Genomic DNA, 18,646 nt, shown 5'->3' on the forward strand with positions numbered 1-18,646 from the left:
CCCGCCCCGCCCAGGCAGCACTGGGAGAGCGCCGAGCCCGGCCCCGCCCCGCCGCGGCTCCAGAGCGGAAATAAGCAGCCAGGCAGTAAAGGACAAAATCAGACTTTGTTTATTAAAAAAATACTTTACAGGAAAAAATTCTATGCATTCCGTTGGACTATTTTACAAAGAAATAGCTTAACAGTTTGACACTGGTGTACAGTCAGCTCCTGACAGAGACGCGCCGCCTTGGAGCACGTGCGGCCTGCGCCGCCCGACGCCTCCGGACACGCGCCAATGCCAATAAATACACTAAGGCCGCACAAAGCAAACAGTCTTCCAGGCAATTGTACACGTCCTCTGTAGGCAGAGACCTTAGATAAATTAAAACCACAGAAAAAAAATCGTAGCTGCCAATCAAAATCAAATTAAATCACAAGAACAGCAATACAGAAATCTCTTTACACGTTGTACAAAGCAGCCAGAAGCGCGTCTCCCCCATGCCCGACGTGCCCCACAGGCCCCCTCTGCCCCCAGCCACAGCGCCGCCCGCATTCCCACCACAGCAGCGGGACACACCAACCAGCTTCGGGGAGTAAAGCTGCTTTTCCGGGAGCAGGAACAAGCCTTCCCTCTCCCCGCAGCCCCTGGGCGAGCCTGAGCTGCCAACGCTCAGCACTCCGCAGAAACCGCCATTTCAGAGTTCATGACTGGGTGGATTCAGACCTGAAAAGGGCAGGCCAGGCCGGACGGAGGACCCGAGCTCAGGTCTGTGGGAAAAGCTCTGACAATTTGCCGTGTCTGAGGGAACTAAACTGTGACAGGCAGGAAAACTGACAGAGCACAGTAGAGAGCCCTTTTTCTCTATGGCAAGATCTATACCTGTGAAAAGTGTCCATTATAAATCCCCTGAGAACACTTCACCGAGTGTCCCACCTTCCTGGAAGAGAACGTGTCAAGTATCTGCACAAAATGACTTGTAGCATGTCTAAAGGAGAGAGGAAACCGAAGCTAACTGATATTTCATCTTTAAATTGCATTTTGCTAGCACACTTCTAGCACAACTGAGCCACTCACCTTTATCGCAAGTGACAATTTAATCAACAGCACTTTATTTAAAACAGAGGCCTAAGCCCCAGTGCCGTACCTCAAAGCTGATCACCCTTTACAGACAGAGCGCTTGGCCAATTAACAATTGTCTCCAGCATAAAGCAGGAGTGTTTTCTAGTGGTCAACTGACACACATATCACAGGGCCGATCCCCATAGTGGAGAGCTGAGGATTTACAGTAACTGACCAGTGCATTCATATTTATGAACTGTTCTGCATCTACCTGGGTACTACTGAGAACTGTTAGAACAACCCATGAAATTTGCCAAAGTTTGATTACCTCATTATGTAGGCCGTTTTATGAAATTTTACAGAGAAATTAAACCAGCCAGTTATTTAACATGAGAGATATTAAAAAATATTTACTTGGACCTACCAAGAGATCCGTTTTGCTGAACAAACACTACATGGCTTGAACTCCCTACTTCAGTTCTAAACAGCTATAGCTTATAAAAATCAGTATTCCACGTTTTGTTCTGGAAAACATTTGAATCTTTCACATCAAGGCATTGTTCTAATTCTGCTCTGTTCTTTTCAGTGCAATCGAATGGTCTTGAAACAATGGCTAGACAGTTTAGCAATCAGCTTTATAAGCAATCCCTCTCATACATTACTTTTTTTTTTTTTTTTTACTTTTGGTTAAAGCATACCCAAAGCTGATAATGTATTTAGGTGATAGATTTTCATAAAGTTTGTTCCTCTCTTCCTCAATCTTCCAAGCATGCTAGAACAGCATCACCAACATTCAAGTCATTTGAAGATACATTTCAGTATTTAAATCTGACATTAGATATTAAGTTAGTAATTGAACAGAACATAAAGAGAGCATGACGCCATTAGTCATGTCCCCCCACCCAGATAAGTCAGAGCATTTTCCTGGTATTTCAGGCTGTAGTCACAGATTTCACTAAAGCTACAGTTTTGAAAGCAACATGAGCCACTCTGGTGGTCTTCCTTTATCCAGTTGAAAATACACTATTAGAATTTACAGAGGACTTCCAAACCGATTCCCTCTTCATTCTATTTCTACTCCCATTGTAAAACAGACAAGTTGGTGCATGGGGGCTCTTCATCTGTTTATTCTGCCTTTAAAATTACGTTTGCAGAATCACTGTAGTATCTGCAGATTTTCCAGTTCCTGAGTGATTGTACGCAGTGCTGGCTGTCAAAGAATGGCCACCTTATTGATGTACCTCTACCGACACAACCAAAGAATAGCACATGTGAGAAGTGAAATGGGCACTTGGAAGACTAGCAGACTTTGTAAAAAGGAAAGAACACCCTTGGGTAATACGATCTTTGAATGTGAAGGATGAACTGAAACCACTATTGCCTGTGAGGAATTTTACTTTGCACAACCCTTAAAGCTATGAAATTCCTCTCAACATAAAAAGTGGAAAAAACCCACCAGAGAACAGACAGCTCATTTATGAACCAGTCTGGGTCATCTAGAATTTCTGCTAAGATTAAATTACACCCCTGCATGAATCACATTACTTTTCATCATAAAAGCTTTCCATTCTAACACCTTATTTACACAGATTACTAAACAAGTCACTACCACTTCAATCTGTAAATTAGTTTTAAATTGAAATATTTCCTAGTCCTCATTTTTGTACCGAAGACAATACATACATACACATAAGGAGTAATACAGGTTCTAACTAATCACTGCAGTATCTTCTGATGATTATTCTTCTATCAGTTTAAAATAGTGACCTCTACACTGAGGTGCTAATATGTATATAAAAGCCTACACAAACAATATTGCACAAAGTAAGATTTATAATAGAGTAACATATTTTAGAGACCCTTATAAAGAGAAGAGTAATAATTGATATTAAAAAGATGCATCCAGAACTAACACAGCATCTTTGCTTTTGTCTAGTCTAACATAGTGTTTCAAATCTTTCCTACCCCAGTGAGGATTAGAACAAATAAAGTTATCTGGAGACAGCTTAAGTTGCACCAAAACCCAACTTGTACTCTAAACATGGGGAGGGGAAAGGAGAGGGAGAAAGGGACAGGACTTTTCCTTTTGATGACTGGACAGGGCAGTAATAAATGGGGTGAGTGAAAGTCAAATACAGATTACATGTTAACATCCAGAAATATTGAAAGATTGTTTAAAAACTGTTGATAGCTGACACTCTACACATTTAGCATGTGCCACTGATTTTTCCACAGTACCTGGGCACCCAGAAGCTACACATGGAAACAGCAGTCCAATGCCATAATACTTTTTATTGTGAAACAGTAATACAGAACTTCCTAGAATAAGGACAGCCTTACTGTGTAAGTCAGTTATCAACTCAATGCTATTATATTAAGTGCATCAGTACAAGGGGAAGTGTGGTTCTATTGAACACATTACGACCTGATCAAAACAAGCTGCCAAGTTGGTTAGTATTTTAAAGCCTTAAAGTGCTCAAAGATAGCAGTTTCCTCCACAAGACTACCAATAGGTTCTCCAATTCTGACACTAGTATTAATCATGTTCAGGGAAGATGTATTTTGGAAGCAAAACCCTCACACCAAACAACATAAGCAGTGCCATGAGAAGTGTTAGGTCAGTAAGTCATTGCATTTCAACAGGATCAGACACTTTCTTCAGTTAATTTTACAGATGACCTTTGTAGGAACTGTAAGAAATAGAGATCAATTTCTATAGTTTGTAAATAAACCCAACTTGTATATAAACCAACATGTCAAGAACAGACATACCAAAAATTTCACAAATCATCAAAAGTGCTGTGCTTTCTCTTTTTTTTTTTTTTTTAAGCAATTAAAATGAGATGGGAAAGTCACTTTGCAAGTCTTCTACAAAAGCATTGCTTTCTGCTGAAGATTAGAGATAAAGTAAAAGTAGGGAAATAACACTGACCAGTACAGTTCAATCACTTTATGTTCCTGGAGGAATTTCATTCTGACTTTGAGGAGACATTCAATATCTCTTTACTTAAACAGAAAGAAGTGGTAGACCACTGTTACAGGTTGTACTAAGGGGTTAAAATACAACTTGAATTTTGCATAATCTGTGTAAAAAAGATATGCTTGACATTTTGGAATGTCACCTTTCTTTATAGAATTATAGGCAAGATTTCTCCAATAAAACATAAGCCAGTTATAAAACTATAACTTCACATCAAAATTTTAAAAAGTTGTTAAAAAAATGTTTGATTATATACATATCACACAGAAGAGCCTGCATGATCCTGTGGATTGTGTTGCTGATCAGACTCTATTTTAAAACCTGGAAGGGGCTGGGCCACCTGATCTGGTTGCACAAGTCCTGATATTGAAGAAACAGAGGAGGAGAGCACCCCTGTTGTAAGCTGCATTTCTATACCTGGTTCTTCAGACTCTATTTTTACACTCACACATTGGGTTTCACCTTCTGACTCTGTCTTTCCAGGAACGCTACTGTTCAAGCTTGAATTGCTTTCTGCATTTTGAGAAGTCTCCCCCACAGGGTGATATTGTTTAAGTCTTATGTGCCAGGCTAAGCTGCAGACTGCTGACACTGTTTTGAATTGATGAATGACATTTCTAGGGATGAAGTAGATGTCATTGTCACACAACTGAATTCTAGCATAGCGAATGCCTTCCCGTCTCATTTGGTTTAGTTTGGCTTCATCCACCCATTGAACACACTGAGAGAAGGAAAGATGGTAAAGTTAGTGGTATACTCTGTTTAAAGTAAATTCACCTATTTTCAACATACTTTGCATCTAAATCACTATGTTTCTGTTTAACAGGTAAAACTTCAAATTGAAATGAAAATTTGACTTTTAAAATATTATCTAATGTGCACATCTTAAGAGAAGACAATGAACAGTTAAGAGAATTCTACAGTTATAGTTGAAAACAGTAGGTTCGACATGAGGCCGCATTGCTTTGCCTGACAGGATCCTAAGACAACATCAGTATATTAGAAAAAGCAGAAACAGGCATAACGTGACTTCTCAATCAACTGCCAATTGTTTCTACAGCACATTATCATGACTCACAGCATAAATCCCAGCTTGGTGGAAAGGAAAAGCAGTTGGACTAGATGATCATTGTAGGTCCCTTCCAACTGAACTATTCTATTCTGAAACATGACAAAGGAAATTGCCCAAGAGATCTGTGAACAGAGGGCCACTGAGGATACAAAACGGCTGGCTATACGGTTAACCTGAAAACTGTCAGAATCTACTTCCAAAATGCTAAGAATGAGCTGTCACTAGGGAAGATTCAGTACCTGTGACACTGGAGGTTCATGCAGGTCCAACTGAAGTCTCTGCACAACATCAGTGAAATCTTCAGCATGAAAACAAACCACATCTTTGGTTATACGAGGCTGGTCACTCCTAGAAAAAGATGAGAATTCCAGGAATTTTTAAAGAATTAGAGTTATAAAGAATTATAGCTTTTTCCAGCAGAAAGTTTCATTGAACCAACGACCTACTTCACTTTTACATTGGGCATGAAGTCTCATCACTTCTCATACACACATTATTTTGAAAAGGAGGTATAATTCCTAGATTTTTTTTTGTTTGTTTTATTTTACTTCTTTCTCCGTGCATGCACAACAGAAGTGATGTTTTCGTGGAGAAACACTATACTGAAATGCCCGAGAACTAAGTTCAAATTGCCACTAGCGAAGTTCTCCGTATGTTCTAGGAACCACAGTTTGCCTTAATTCTTCCATTCTATAACTAGACAGAATAACTCTGTATTAAAGGAAAAACAAAGTAACAAAGTAACTCTGAAGCTGAAGCAATGAGGAGCTGGGTTTTATTCAATGGCTGTGAATGTGAGTAAAGGAAGCTGTCACCTTCCATTCATATGAAAATCTAATGGTATTGCTAACGATGCTATTGAATTCCTACTGTCACTGCTAGAAATAACACTGATGCAACTCTACTTTCTGTACAAAGTCAACAGCAATGCCCTTGGTACATGAAATGAGAAAGCACTGTAGCTATGAAATTAATTACATTGAGTTCTTCAATTACTGCTACAGAAATCAGCATTAATATACCTATTCAGGAAAAGAACAACCACAGATGATGGTCCACGCATGGTAACTTAAGCCTTGTTTTGTACATCACTAACATTTTCTGCAAGCTGCTTTTACAACTTTTCTACCGCCTCAAGAAGAGGGAAAAATGATAGGTATATAGCTTGTGTTTTTCAGGCTCTAGATGGCATTTATCTCATTACAGGGTTTAAACCATTTCTTTGATTAGGCTTGTTTTCCAAGGAATTTTCTTTTTTAAAGAGGAAAAAAAGTTTCGAATTATCCCCTGCTACCAGCATAGCTGTGTTTCAAAGGCACTTACCATTCCCCAAACTGTACAGCCTTCAGAACACCTACAGCAGCTGTACTCTGCCAGTCAAACCCTTGACCCACATGATCAGCGTGAGCTCTTGTTCTGTCTTCAAACAGAACCTCACGGGGCTCACTGGTCCGAGGTAGGTACTGGAGATTCTTTATTTCGTTCATTGACCTAAACATGATAAAAAGACATACTAAAAAATGTTTCAGACTACTGAAAAAAAACCCCAACTGGTATTAAAACAATCTTAAGATGTTGTGGGCAGCAGGCTTTAAAATCAAAGACAAAGCACTTCCCTCCGATTTCTTCTAGGTGTCTATTCAACAATAAAAGATTGAAACAAATACAGCAAAGTACAATTCAGGTTGTGAGATCAAACTTAATAAAATAAATTGAATCACTAAAAAAAGAAATTTTTTCTTCACTTGTGCTGCAAGAATTCTTCCAGGAATTTAATGCTATGTAAACCAGAGCTGTTTTAACAGATACTGAAGTTTAGTTATTTGGGAGTATATCCAAAAATTCTGCTTGAAATTACAATTAAAATATTCATCCAATGCTTTATCTCCTAAAATTTGTTCTACAGCACCCTCTTCCTGAGAAAGATAGCAAGTGCATATGTATACCACAATACTTTCCAAGAAGGCAGACAGTATTAGGAGTGCTTTAGCACTAACATTGAAATGCGACATGAACGGTGTGAAGAACTCCGCTGTTTTAGAGCATTTCACCTGCCCCCACCACCAAACCACCAAATTAGTTCTTTCCACAGAAATAAGATGAATAAAACAAGTCTCCTGAAGGGTAATAAAAACAGATTTCCATCTTAATAAAACATTGATCTAGGACATACTACCATGAAAAGTGGTGAAATAAAATAGGCATCACAAATAACATTTCATTTTATCCACTGAGCCAACTTGAAACAGAAATGAAAATGAAAAACTTAAATCTGCGAATTAGCCTTCTGAAGAACTAGTGACAGAAAGTATTTAGGTTTTGTTCTCAAATCTTTCACAGACATAACTGCAATGTTTTACCTTTAATATGGACAGAAAACAAAACATTACCTGCGCCGTTTGAATGGTGATTTTGGCATATCAGCTGTTGGGATCATCTGCTCTCCTGGTCTGACCCACATTATGGGGCCATCATCACTTTGTGACCGGCACTGAAGTCTGAGACTAGACAGAGTACCCCAGGGCAAAGTCATCTACAAGAAAATGAAGTCAAAACAACCCACAAAACACACATAAAACACAAAGCACTGGGTGATACAGAAAAATTAAATGATGCCTTTGGTAAAGCTGTTTCAATTTTTCTGTGAAAAGCATTGCATAGAAACTAAAGTAAGTTCAAGAGGTAAAATATATTCCAAGCTAGCTTTATCAAACTTCGGTTTTAGGGAAGTAGATCATTCTGTAGTGTGTGTCTATGATGAACTATATTTAATTTTTCAATTATTTACACAACTGTACCTATCTAATTCAGTACCTTTTGTCTGGACACAGGAAAGAACGTACCTCTGTACCCCAAATGATAAGCACATCAATAGAGAAAATACTTTATGGTTTCTAATTACTTGGAAATACATGAAACTCAGAAATCGTTTAAATATCTATAGCACTCTATAACACAAGTTATTGCTTACTCTGAGAAATGGAGATTCTTCTAACATATCTAAAAATTCTGGGAAGTAGTCCCCAACTTCTTCGTCCACTGCTCCAACAAGACTGATCTGCCGCATCGGTCCTGCTCTGTAGGTTCCACAGCAGTACGTTCGATTGACCTGAGTGGCCACAAAGGAAGAGACAATACCACCACAGCTTTAGTTGTGTTACAAGAGATTAAAATTGATTAATATAATACACTAGGCCACAGCTGAGATGAATCTTGGGCTCATCTACATCTATTCCATTAGAGGTGCCTTTGGGAATATGCACAGAGACTGTTTAGAACAGATGCCCATAGGGTACCCCAAGAGAAAAGAACTCCTGTCTGTACTAGTGACAGGATATACTTCTAATGTTTGAATAACAGCAAGTTAGTATTTGACTAACTCAGGAACAATTCAACACTTCCAGGCTGACTTGAGAAAACCTCCACGCGAAGTTCCATTGTGATTCAGTCCTTCACCAGCGAGCTTAAACTCTCTACTAATTCGTGCAGTTGACTGTTGCTTTTACATTTCAAACTGTGTGCTACTGAAATAAGTGCATTCTTCATTTCAGTCATGTCCTACAGGTCTTTTCCCTATGACCATAGTGAAAAAAATCTAGGTGTCCTTCACACAGTGGTTCTGGCAATACTGCTATAGTGTATACACAAAATTGGACCAAAAATTGAGGAAATGAGAGGTCTACCTAGAAATCCAGTGGTCAGGTATACATTTCAGTGTTCACAGAGTGGTTTGGGTTGGAAGGGACCTTAAAGCCCCCCCAGTGCCACCCCCCGCCCTGGGCAGGGACACCCCCCACCAGCCCGGGTTGCTCCAAGCCCCGTCCAACCTGGCCTTGAACCCCTCCAGGGATGGGGCAGCCACAGCTTCTCGGGGCCACCTGCCCCAGGGGCTCACCGCCCGCACAGGCAAGAATTTCTCCCTAACATCTAAACTAAATCTCCACTCTTTCAGTTTAAAACCGTTCCCCCTCGTCCCATCCCTCCCCTCCCTGACCCAGAGTCCCTCCCCAGCTCTCCTGGAGCCCCTTTAGCCACTGGAAGGGGCTCTGAGCTCTCCCCTTTGGCGCCTTCTCTTCTCCAGGCTGACCCCCCCCAACTCTCCCAGCCTGTCCTCCCAGCAGAGGGGCTCCAGCCCTCCCAGCAGCTCCTCTGGCCCCGCTCCAACAGCTCCGTGTCCTTCTGCTGGTGGGACCCCCCGAGCTGGAGGCAGCACTGCAGGGGGGTCTCCCCAGAGCAGAGCACAGCAGAGGGGCACAATCCCCCCTCGCCCTGCTGGCCACGCTGCTGGGGATGCAGCCCGGGATGCGGTCGACTTTCTGGGCTGCCAGTGCACATTGCCAGCTCGTGCTGAATTTCTCATCAACCAACTCCCCCATGTTCATGTACAACAATTTTAGGATTACTATTTGCAACGTGACCTGCTGTCACTGCTGTGGCCAGAAACACTTTAATCTCACTTACAGCTTTTTGCCATCCTCTGTAGCACAGACTGTCCCACTTTCCCAGGTCATCTGGAAACTTCTCTTGCCAATTTCCTGTTCCCAGAGGAGAACCACTGGCAAGAATCCAGTGTTCTCTAGTCTCATCCTATGGACTGCAGCTGTAACATGCCATATGGCCACAGAGTAGGTTGTATGTAGATGCAGCAACTATTCCATCTTAAAAGATCAGAAATCCTGCCATAATTAATCTGATTTTTATACTCAATTGTGTCTGAGCCCCAACCTTCCATTACTCTTCAACAGCCTCTCTACATTCATCAAGTGGTTCTAGTGGTAAAAAACTACAACCAATCTCCATGGCTAAGTGGTGGGACAGGTACAAAGGACAGAGGGTTACTGGCAAATTTGTGGTTTTGTAGTCATGTTCAGAAAGTGATACCTTTTATAACTCCATTTATAGATATATGTATGAAGCAGCTTAGTGTTAAGTTTTGCAGTTTAGGCAGCAAACCAGATGTAGTTAAACTACTCCATGAAGTTGTTAAAGGTAAATTAGGAGATACTAGTAAAGCAAGAGTTAGTTACTGCTGCAACTTTATCCTGTAGCAGCAATCACAGATATTTAGCTTCCTAATTACAGGAGTTCAGCTCACTCCTATTTCCACAGTCCTTTCTTTAGCTTCATATATGTGCAGCTGGCAATTCTGTATTGATTCCACACACTTACATTTTAATTAAAAGCTAAATAGAAGCCAAAGATGACTTCACATACAGCTTTATTCCTCAGCCCTAAGCCTGCTGCTGCATCACCTCTACCTTCCTGTGTAGAAGTTTACATCCCAAGTCACGCACAGAACTTCACTGTGTAGCTCAAGCACTCTACCTTCAACTCCATCAAGACCAGCAGCAGCAGCTAAATGAGCATGTACTTACTAACTTTCTGGTTTTGGCCATACAGATTTTATGAACCAGGCACAATCTTCAGAGGCTGTTAATTCTTTTTGACTGTTGCCCTAAAAGAAAGTTAAGTCTCCAAATCCTCTCAGAACATTACTGGTAAAGGTTCTTATCCAATGTGGGGAATGAGTTCACCAGCTAGCCAGAATACAATTTAGAGCAGCAGTACTGAAAAACTGTAGCATTAGCCTAGTTCTGTGCACCTACAGGAGAACTAAAGACTGAAATGCTCTCATCTTTAAGCCAGTTAAGTTTAACTGCCTGGTACTATTAAAGTATGTGGAGACAGATTACCTCCAGACGAGATCTGTTCTATTGAAACCACCTGTTGAGATTCACTAGTATTTCACAGGTGTTTGTCATGAGTTAAAATGAATTATAATATCATATGCAGTTTTTCCTTGTGATGTTTTCAAAGGGAATGAAAAACAAGAAGCTTTAACATTTTTTTTTTTTTTAAATGCACTGGAATACAATGAAAAATAGAAAATAATTCAAGAGCTATAAAGGAGACACTTGAAATGCTTTACAGAAATCTTGGACTTTAGTGTTCTGCTAGTTTTTATAGCACTTAAAGAAATACATACACTTCAGAATTAAAACCAGGACATGTTTACACCAAAAATATGTACTAACTCCTGGCAATTCCCAGCAGGCTGTAATATTCATCTCAAGCTCCTCAATCATGGGGGAAGCAGTCTACTAGTTTAATATGCTGTAAAAAATTCTTTCACATATAGTTTTTATCTCATCCTTAATTCCTCCAGAGCAGCACAGATATTAATACCCCTGGTTAGGCTAGAGTATGCTAAGGCCTCGAGTGTAGTAACACCCACGTTTGTGACCATATAAGAGAACAGGCCTCTTGCTCATGAGACACTAAACCACCCAACTGTAAAGGAAGACCAAGTAACCTGCTTGCTGCACCTTCTTGCAAACTACTTTGATCTTTCATTTGCTAAGTGCTCTAGATACACTCTTAACATCTATACTAATTTCATCTCCTCACCCTCACAGCCATCATAATGTACCCTTCTTTTCAGGGAGGAAAGGTGAGATTATGAAATACCTGAAGTCACTTTGTTATATCCACTAAGACCTTTCCCAAAGTTTTATTGTTTAAAGTTCAGTTCTTGTTTAGGAACTTAGCCTGGGTCATTCCAGTTTACATGGCTGACAGTAGTTAACAACTTAATACCACAGCACCTTCATTGCTATAATTTGTTCACTATGCTTCTTTAAAAACATTAGTGGATCATATAAGCACTAACTGCCTCTATCTACAGATCAGATTATGGACTATCTTTACAGTTGTAAGAGGACCATTGGGCTAGTAAGACCACTCAGGTGTCCTGTGCCCTTTCAAAATGCCAAACAGCTATCACTACCCTACGTATCCCCTACGCCATACAGTTTCACACTAAAAGCAAAGTTACAGGCGCATTTAAAATTAGCTCTTCAGTGTTCACGGAGACACTTTATAGCAGCTAAATGATGTGCCTATTGGAGTTTCACACACGTGAGTGAGAACAGAAGCAGACAGCATCAGTGTTTCCTGAAGAAGTTACAGATCTGGTATTTGTATGTGACTGAGATAATTCAGACCCCTGCCTGATGAAGCAGTACACCTCTGAAGGGTAAGAAGAGGACATACAGATGAGGCATAAACTTGAGGCAATCGAGGTTAAGCTTCAGAAGTTTCTCTCTAGTTTCAAGAAAAGCATGAATCAGTTGACAGTGACAATGTTTTAGTATGGCAAGTCAGCTATAAAACCAACCATGCAAACACTTTGCTACAGGGAAGACCGCAAGAACACAAGGCAGCTTACTATTTACAACAGAAGAAGGAAAGGAGGACAGTGTGACATGCCATTTCAGCAAGGGTTATCTGTTTGACCAAAGCCTGTCAAACATTCCAGTAAGGCCATCAGGCATTATTTATATGGCTGAAGTGATAAACCAAATTAAGTCTGCAGTATAGATGCAAAATTACTCCACTTTATACTTTGATAGCTTCTGTTAAAAAAAAAAAAGTGCCCTTCCAGAATGAGACCCCTTTTTCCAGGATAAGAAAAGTTAAAATGGCAGACAACCAAACTGCAATATGTTTTATTAACCAAAACTGTCAGGAATAAGAGTAAACTCTTCTGAGAGTATGGTGCAGGAGTAGGAAAACTCAGCCTATTATCACCTGTTGACTGCCTCTCCCACCTCCTTCCCAGAAGGAATAGCAGCTTATGTAAAACCTACTTCCCCCAGCTCTTTCCTGGCCTGTTCCCAGAACCCCACTCCTTTGCAGCAGTTAACTGGTCTTTCAACCATACAGAGAATTGATCAGGCAGTTGATCAGTATCTTCTTGGGGAAAAAAAAAAAAAAAAGCAGAAACAATTTTTCAAATCTAGATATATTCCAGTTCAGAGTAGACCTAGAAGCACTGGTACTGAAACAGATAAGGAAAGTAAGAATTCATTCTAGCCACACTGCTAAGAACTTTCAAATTTAAGTATGCCCTTACGCAAAGAAAGTTTACAAGTTACTGTTCAGTGATTTGAGTCTTGAAAGCCCTTAGTCCAAGTGAATAGCTCAAAACTAAAACTTAGCTTTAGCACTAAAGTATTACAACAAATGAGCCAGAGCTAATGCAAGAAAAAAAAATCCAGAACACTGAAGTGTAAGTATTTTAATGTACAGAAACCAGTTTACTACAAATACACATTGGAGTGCTTTGTTATAAAGATTCAGTTTACATTGTCCTCACTGACCTGAGAACAAAAGAATTCACCTAGCAAGGGAGTTAATTATCACCAGATTTTTCATGAAGTCTTCCAGATTAAAGTCCTTATTTTGAATTGGAGACACTTCCTATTAAAATTCCGTTTGTCTGAAAAGGTACACAGAACAGCTGAATGTTGTACAAGCCAAAGGTCACATTACACTGCAAGTTAACTTGCAGTTTACAGATCAAAGTTTGATTTCTTGACACCAAGCCTCCAGGACTCAAGACTACCTAATGCTTGAAATCCCCTTGCCCCAGTATGGTTCAGTACAGCAAACAAGTTCATGCCTACAGAAGGTTCAATGTAGAACAGAGGTGACTTAACTGAGTATCTTCAATTAAAAATAAAATCAGTATTACAGCATACAACAATACTGTAACATGCTTAATCTGCAAAGGCATAATATCAACTGCTTTTGTATTGTACAGTTTCTCATACAGGAAGGCCCAAAAGTGAAGCTTAGCCTGTTTGTTCATTCCTCAACAGTGCTGCCAAGGAATAGCAGAGAAACAGCCAGACTTACCCCCCCTGTGCTCTCTTGCGGGGCATTTTAGCCTTCTCTATGTAAGAGAATCTAGCTTGCAAAACTTGAAGTTTAGCAGCATCCACCATCAATTTAAATGCATCAATTTCAAACTAGATACTTTAGCACCATCTATAGCCTCTGAAGAGTCCCATTTCAGCTGTCTTAAGTTGTGGAAAAACTATACTTCTCTATGTTTGCTCAGTATGTGAACCACATAACATACTTCAGCCAGAGAGGATTAACCACGTCATGCTGAAGCTGGGTTTAGAGAGGCGTTTAAGACCGACTGAACCTTATGTCATGACTCAATCTTAATCAAGTTGAGATAGTACTTAAAATAGAATTAATTGAAATACCAGCACAGACTATAACCCAGTGAAGCCTCTTATTTATTACCATACATTCCTCACAAATGTATTTACAGTATGAGCTATCCATGTTCACAGGATGGAGACATTCACCAAGAAAAAGTGTACTTGTTAAAGACCCAATTGGCACTGTTTAGCCATTTTAGGGGGCCATCATATACTCAAAGTAAATCTGAATGTAATCATAATGCCAGAGAACACAGAAAAATCACTAATACACAAGACTTGAAAGCCTAACCTGTGGACAAGTTTCACATCTGCAGAGTGCAAATGTTTTGCGCGGAAGTGTTCTTGTTGGTCGCAGCAGTATGCTCAGACTGGTTTTGGAGTACTACACACACTGATGCAGCTCTGTCAGTGCAAAGAATTACTTAAACCAAGAAATAGAAGCTGGTTTAAAATAAGTGCTGCAGCAGCTATTCACTGTCAAACAAATTCATAAGCTAAGTGTCAGAATTACTAATTTAATGGTACCTATGATAAATGCTGGAAAGTATTTAAAGATGCAGCAAGTGACCATGCAGTAACTTTCTGTACAGTAGTAACTGTTTTTCCAGTGCAAAGCTGTTTATCAGCATTTGGTAAACTTTGGAGAGATTCAGACAGCCCACCCATAAGCATTACCATTTCAAAATCTGTTGCTAAGGAACGCCTGTTCCAAAAGTACTGAAGTGCACTGCACTACAGAGTTTCAGGTTTTTCCTTCCAACAGGTGAACCAGTAAAAGTAATTAAGGTCTTGAATAAAGACTAAAAGTAAGCAGCACTTTGAATCTGTTCTCAGACTAGACTAAGCAGGAAGAGATTTTATTCCATCTGAAAGAAATTTACCTAAACTGTAATGTTGCTGTATGTTCATAGATACTTCTAAACTCGATCACAAGAGTCAAATGCAAGGGTTTTTTCATATGAGAATCTTGAAATGAGCTCGGTTTAGTGTTGCATCCATTTAAATTACATGGAGATGCAGCTTGAGAATCCAAGATAGTTTTAAGCCTACTCTGAAAATCAAGGTAGTGTATAAAATGAAAGCCTTTTTCAAAGGCAATTTAAAAAGCTATTCTAACCACCTCTCTGAAGTTGGAAAGTTTAAATAACACCCAGCATCAGCTACTGATAGAACTAAGAGGTTAAAAAAAAAACTAACTTATTTGTTGTGAATGATATACTGAAACTTGAGAAGTAATGTCATTGCAAAAAAACCCAGATCTATTGAACAGAAAAAGCAGTGTTAGTATTTGCAATCTATACAACTCTTAATACAGACTTACCTATTGTTTTGAACAACATCTGTGTTCTCCTAAATTTAGAAGATCAACTGAAAGTCTGCAAGATCAGTGCAGATCTTTCTACAAGTCATGGCTAGCAGTGTCTGAAACGTGATTCTCCAACTACCAGTGAGCACAAGAGAGCTTAAAGCAGAAATAGGAATAAACAGCACAGCAGTAGTAGTCCCAGCATCATCTTTTTTCATCTGCTAAGAAAAAAGTTTGTGTCTCACCTATTTTAGGTCAGCCCTCCTCTGGATTAATGAGATTAAAGGCGTAAAAGTTGCACAACACCTAGATTTGATTAAACAGTTCTTACCTGAGAGTGAAAATTTGAAATTGTTGTTGTTTCAATGTCCTTCTTGCCCAAAATTTCCATTTTCACTGGAGTGTTAGGAAAGTTAAAAGCAAAGTAATCCAGGAAGTCTGGTAAATAAGCAGCTGCTCCATGTACTATGGCTAAAGCATAGTAAGCTGCATTTTTATCATTTTCACTGAATGACAACGCAAGAAACTCTTCTGCAAATCTCTCCATCTCCACTGGAGACAAAAATGAGAGTTCATCCATGTAAGCATGAAGGACCAGAGCACCACCATTGGACTGATGTTCTTCATGAATGAAGTTACTAAATTTAGTGCCAGTTTTCAAGAAGCTGCTGCGAACAGAATGCTCCTGGTGCGTCACAAATGGTGTTTGTACTCCCTGGGGTATTCGATATTCCTGCATACCCAAATTCAGTCTGCAGAGCTGCTCATCCTTCAGATACCTGAAGGATTCCTTGTTCATCTCTAAGTTATCACACTGTCCTTGAGAAAGAGTCTCTTTGTCAATGCGAGTGAGTCCAGCACACACTGTCTGCACTTCCTTGTTGTACATCTTCAGGCGTTTTCCCCTCATATCTTCCCGATGTTTCTTTTTCTTTTTTTTCTTTATCTTCTTCATAATAAGACTGTCAGCTCGCTGGGTTTTGCCATTTTCATCTGGCATTTCTGGCAGCAACAATAAAGAGAAGATTAGAGTTCTGCAGTTGCAGCAAGTTCACCCAAAAAGAATTAAGGCATCTCATTTGCTCAGCTATCTATTTCCCAGGAAGACTGACCAATAGTAATACTTTGACTTTTGACTTGCAAGACTTAATCATACAACCAAAAAAAAAAGCAGTATACCTAGTTAATATATAAAGAAAGCCTTGGATTAAGGAAAACTTCCAAAACTCAAGCTTAATATTTTAGAAACATTTCAATTTTTAATAGCTTTATTAAAATACATTTAAAAGGAGTCTGTATTTCAGAACATCTATAATTAAGTACATTAATAACTTCTGACATTTAAGGCAGTGCCATGCAAGGGAAGAGGATAAACAAGTATGCATAACATTTAAACATTAAGACTTCCATCACAGAACACTTCCCTGATTTTGGATACAAAATATAGAAGCATAAGAGTGCAACCAAAGACGTACAAGCATTATTGACATTTAGAAGTAAAAATACTTATAGCAGTTAGCTTTCTGGTCAAAAATAAAATAAAATCTTAGACTGCTGATTGTTTGCACTAAAGCTTAGAACTGGTATTTCCAAATAATGAAGATATTGTGACACAAAACTAAATTTTCATATCAAGCTGAGCACACTCTTTGGTAAAGTAAAATACATAAAGCTATTCTTATAATGTGAATGGTTAGTATCTAGTTTCGTCACATAGTTTTTATTATGCATTAATAAATGATCTTTTATCCAACACCTGAAGTCCAAAATAGGATTTTAATAGGTAGCACTGTTCTCACAGCCTTCTTAGTTTGAGTCCTACGCCAGTCACCAGATTGGAGAAAGCACAGCAGAAAGCAAAGTACATGGTAAAAGACATCATTCTAACCATTTTTAATCCCTATTATAGATGTGCCCTACTAAACCGGTGACAGACTTTGTAGCTCTTAAACACTATGCCAAGGCATCCAGTCCTCAGATCATGGCTTGCTGAAAAGCCCCAAATGAATACTATTTGGTACAGATGAAATACAGTAGTCATGCTTCTGCTACACAACCACATGCTAACCTGTCTAAGGACAGAAACGATCTGAATCATCACATCCACATCTTCAGCTATCTTTTGCCAGTCTTGTAGTTAACTATTGAGTTAATTCAGAGCTAGAAATTAAGAGGCTGGGTTTTTTTAAAGGCTAATCGACCTGTAAAAGGGAAAAAGCTGAGAGATAAAATGTAAAGAAACAGTTTTGTCAGGCAAAGTGTAATAGTTTAATTGCTCATCTTTTAGGAATAAAAACTAATTCAAGTAGTATTTAGCAAGCAACAACTGTAGTTAGAAATCTTGATGGTCCAGCTGTTAAAAAACTCAATTGCCAAGACGAGATTTTAATCTGCCTGAATCAAAGAACTATTTCATGCCAACAGTGCTCAAACCTCTCAGAGCCATACTACAAGGATAGCTATGGGGATCAGAACAATCTCCTGCTGAAGTAACAACTGACTAGAAGATGCAATAGCTGAAGTTTCAGTTTCCCGCAGCAGAGCTTTGTGCTTACATTTCCTTTCTTGATCTGCAAAGCTACCAAATTTGTATTCCCTCTTTATTCTCTTGCAGTACTTGAAGTTAAAGAAAAAAACATGTTACACGGATCTATGAGAAGAGGTGTAATGATAAATACATGCAGCTTCAAGTTATTTAGTCTAACCATAGAATTTAACTATATCATTACTAGTTTGGTCTCAGAGCTCTTCAGTAGAGATGGTTGACCTTCATAACAGCCTGTTGTAATGAACAGAATTACTCATGAAGCAAAGAGAGAGTCGATTGCTTAATACTAACTTCATACAATTGTCTTCGGACCTGAAATACAAGTTTTCACAGTACTGCTCTTAGCCTTTACAAACAGCAAATGCCCTTATATTACAGCTAGGGAAACCAGGAAAAGAAAGGTGGTATATCTTGTTTTGATAAGTAAACTGAAACAGTTCTTTGAATAAGCTTTTTTAGAAGCCTCAGAAGTTAAGCGCGCATAAGCTCACTCAATCACTAAGCTCTCAGGTATAGATACTGATACTGCTTTACTAACTGCAATGAACACACTAATCACAGAGAAGATCTTTGTTCTGGTGGGACCAGAGATTCCAAGCTGAAACTAAACAAGAATTACATGCCACCACTGAACTGTTTGGAATACTTCCTTGTAGATGTTTCTAAATTAATTTTTGGT

The 18,646-nt window shown here is 39.2% G+C and overlaps 1 protein-coding gene across 1 annotated transcript; it reads right to left on the reverse strand.

Moving 5' to 3' along the window:
• Nucleotides 1–3,846: 3,846 nt before the first annotated feature.
• Nucleotides 3,847–16,419, reverse strand: RSBN1 (round spermatid basic protein 1). Its single transcript, XM_009888446.1, has 6 exons — nt 15,751–16,419; nt 8,065–8,202; nt 7,484–7,626; nt 6,417–6,584; nt 5,333–5,441; nt 3,847–4,742 (listed from the first exon to the last, which is right to left on the reverse strand). The coding sequence occupies exons 1-6, from the start codon at nt 16,417–16,419 to the stop codon at nt 4,281–4,283; spliced, it is 1,689 nt and encodes a 562-aa protein (XP_009886748.1). The 3' UTR covers nt 3,847–4,280.
• Nucleotides 16,420–18,646: the final 2,227 nt, after the last annotated feature.

The sequence above is a fragment of the Charadrius vociferus genome, unplaced genomic scaffold (genome assembly GCF_000708025.1).
Source record: "Charadrius vociferus isolate BGI_N301 unplaced genomic scaffold, ASM70802v2 scaffold1077, whole genome shotgun sequence".
Taxonomy (NCBI): Eukaryota; Metazoa; Chordata; class Aves; order Charadriiformes; family Charadriidae; genus Charadrius; species Charadrius vociferus.

Bases quoted from the DNA above. Each gene is read 5' to 3' on its own strand.
- RSBN1 (XM_009888446.1), bottom strand. From the start codon at position 16,419: ATGCCAGATGAAAATGGCAAAACCCAGCGAGCTGACAGTCTTATTATG. The intron at 5,442-6,416 runs GTAAGTGCCTTT...ATCTTTTTCTAG, and splicing joins GCTGTACAGTTTGGGGAATG to GAGTGACCAGCCTCGTATAA. The intron at 4,743-5,332 runs GTACTGAATCTT...TCCTTCTCTCAG, and splicing joins ATGAACCTCCAGTGTCACAG to TGTGTTCAATGGGTGGATGA.